The sequence below is a fragment of the Sinocyclocheilus grahami genome, unplaced genomic scaffold, assembly GCF_001515645.1.
Source record: "Sinocyclocheilus grahami isolate Dianchi unplaced genomic scaffold, SAMN03320097.WGS_v1.1 scaffold6291.1, whole genome shotgun sequence".
Classification (NCBI taxonomy): domain Eukaryota; kingdom Metazoa; phylum Chordata; class Actinopteri; order Cypriniformes; family Cyprinidae; genus Sinocyclocheilus; species Sinocyclocheilus grahami.
The window spans coordinates 4537-7176 of NW_015510748.1; the positions used below are offsets into that span (position 1 = coordinate 4537).

Below are 2640 nucleotides of genomic sequence, written 5' to 3' on the forward strand. Positions count from 1 at the left end.
CTGAACTGTTCCTTTAAGAGAGAGAGACTTTTATGAACTGTACTTTACAATGGTTTTGTTTTTTTGTTTTCTGAATATGTAAGGGCAGGGTCCACCGTTTGACATCTTATCTGGTATCGCTCTCATATTGTAGCAGGGCAGATAAACTAGAAAGCCAAGGTGATCTCTATTCGCACAAACAGAAACTCAAAGGCACACTCACCACACAAGACATCTTTTCTGCCTGGCAAACTTGCTTTTTTTCTAGTTTTACCAGTTGTACCGTAGTTTGTACAGGTTCAAGGTCTAGGCATTGAGGGTTAACCATGGTATGTAAGCATGTTTAGGGATTGCGCAGTCATGCACCACTTGATCTGACTGACTTTTTAAACATATAGATGATTAATTGAGAGTAGGCTGCGTGTTTTGTTTATTTGTTCTACTTAATGGACAAGTACATGTACGCATCTTCTGTGGACACTTGGCGTTCCCGTCTGCTTTAGTAAGTATTTTTCTTTAAACCTTTCAGTTTCTTGCTGCTTGTGAGCTCTACTAAGTTCCTAAGGTGTGACCCACACTGCAGTGTGTCTCTCATAGGCGTCCACCAATTTCATCTTGCATCTCTTTCATTGATTCATGACTCATCAATCATTGCAGAAATGCACTTAGAAACCATTCCAGCACTCAGAAACCCATAGCTTGTTTTCAACAAGCAAATGCACCATTAGCATAGTTTGCTTATGCATACTGGTAATTATTAATCACACATGTAAGTGGTCATTGCACAGTCTATTTACAAAAGTATGTAACAAATAATAGAAATTATCAGCATGTATACGTACTGTAAATATGTGCTTATTTAAATTAAATATATATATAATGTGGGCAATGTAATGTTTGGGATTAATATTGGGCTTTAAGCAGATAGTTGTTATCCAGCTTTCTTGCTAGTACCTTTGTGTCTATATTTGGTCCCAAAAAATTTAATTATTTTCAGTTGTGATATGATTTCATTGATAATACATGCTTTATTTTTAATTGAATTAAAGGGATAGTTCACCCTAAAATGGAAAATCTGTAATCACTTACTCCCCATCGAAACCCATAAGACTTTCATTCATCTTCAAAACACAAATTAAGATACTTTTAATAATGAAACTTGAGGGTTTCATGTCCCTCCATTGAAATCCAGGTTTTCTTGAGAGATCGAGAACAGACCTCAGGGCCTGTGAGTTATCTTTAATCACGCTATGATACCACTGCCCATATGTTTTCATTATTAATAACAAGGGATGAAACTAAAAACAGTTGTTCAATGAGGTCAGTTGCTTTGCTCAAGCTGAACTGTCATTAACAATTTATAACCGACATGATGACACGATATTTCAATTATCTCAGTTTCATTGATCATGTTGTACGTACCACATTTACTGTTTACGTATTTGCCAGGTTCAGTGTAATATGGGGCTGCTGTTGTTTGTGCCAGAGGCTACAACATACTATAAAATTTATGATACCACTGCTATCAGATCTTGATAGAGTTTTGTTTCAGTCTTTCCTCACTGAAATAGATGAAGCTGCACTGCCTATTATCTATATAGTTAAAGGTAGTTATAGAGGTATTGCCATGATGAGTCAATTGGTAACTTTGTACAGTTTGTGAGCAGGAAGTCAGAATTGACACAGGAAATAGCAGGATGTGACTTGTCTTGTTCACTGTATCTTGTTTCCTCTTTTTTTTTTTTAATTTTTTTTTTTTATAGTGGCGGTGGGGAAGGCTCTCTGGACAGGCTCCTCCCAACCATCAACACCAGCCTGGCGCCACGGAAACGAACCACCAGCCAGTGCAAATCGGAGCCTCCGCTGCTGCGGACCAGTAAGAGGACCATCTACACCGCCGGACGCCCGCCGTGGTACAATGAACACGGGACCCAGTCCAAAGAAGCTTTTGTTATCGGTCAGTGTATTAAAGCACTCCAGGGAGAAACAAAAAAGCACCACCATAATCTGTCGACCATCGTCAAGTGTCAATTTACTGGTCTGTTTTTACCCATAGGGCTTTGCGGAGGCAGTGCCTCAGGCAAAACAACAGTTGCTCGTAAAATTATCGAGGCCTTGGATGTTCCTTGGGTCGTTCTTCTGTCAATGGATTCATTTTACAAGGTAACACGTCATCTCATTGGAAATCATTCATGCATTAAATGTCCCTACTGATTTATTTTGCATTTCTATGTTTGCTGGCGTGTCTTTTGTGGGCACAGTTTTGGAGACAGGCCGAATGGTTTTGAAGTAAGCGAAATGGCAGAAATGGGCATAGTGGCTGAAATGGATGAATATTTTCTTCTGTTACAATTCCTTGAAGATATACAGTACGTGAAAAACGTACCCAAATCCTTGTGGTTTGTTAGGTTGCAGTGGCCACATTCACAAAATGTATAAAATGTAAAAATTTCTGAAGATAAACTTTAAGTAATTCCTGATGTGTGTGCGCTGCTAGAGTAAATGTGTCCTGTGAATGGACACTCTCATATGTGCTGAGTGGACAAAATTATGTATAAAATGAAAAACAAGGTTTTTGTAGAGTTGTTACTGAATTTGTAATTCAGTGAAAAGTCACATCATGTACAGTGGGGCAAAAAAGTATTTAGTCAGCCACCAATT

General features: G+C 38.4%; 1 protein-coding gene across 2 annotated transcripts in view; it reads left to right on the forward strand.

Moving 5' to 3' along the window:
* Nucleotides 1-2393, forward strand: part of LOC107577520 (uridine-cytidine kinase-like 1) — a 6158-nt gene extending 3765 nt beyond the window's left edge. The window contains exons 1-4 of one of the 2 annotated variants that reach the window (XM_016263591.1): nucleotides 395-481; nucleotides 1743-1936; nucleotides 2036-2142; nucleotides 2241-2393. In XM_016263591.1, coding sequence (XP_016119077.1) covers nucleotides 426-481; nucleotides 1743-1936; nucleotides 2036-2142; nucleotides 2241-2267 — 384 coding nt within the window. In that variant the 5' untranslated portion in view covers nucleotides 395-425 and the 3' untranslated portion in view covers nucleotides 2268-2393. Of the gene's footprint in view, nucleotides 1-394; nucleotides 482-1742; nucleotides 1937-2035; nucleotides 2143-2240 lie in introns of those variants that run through there. The other variant, XM_016263590.1, reaches the window with a different exon arrangement.
* The last annotated feature ends 247 nt before the right edge of the window (nucleotides 2394-2640 follow it).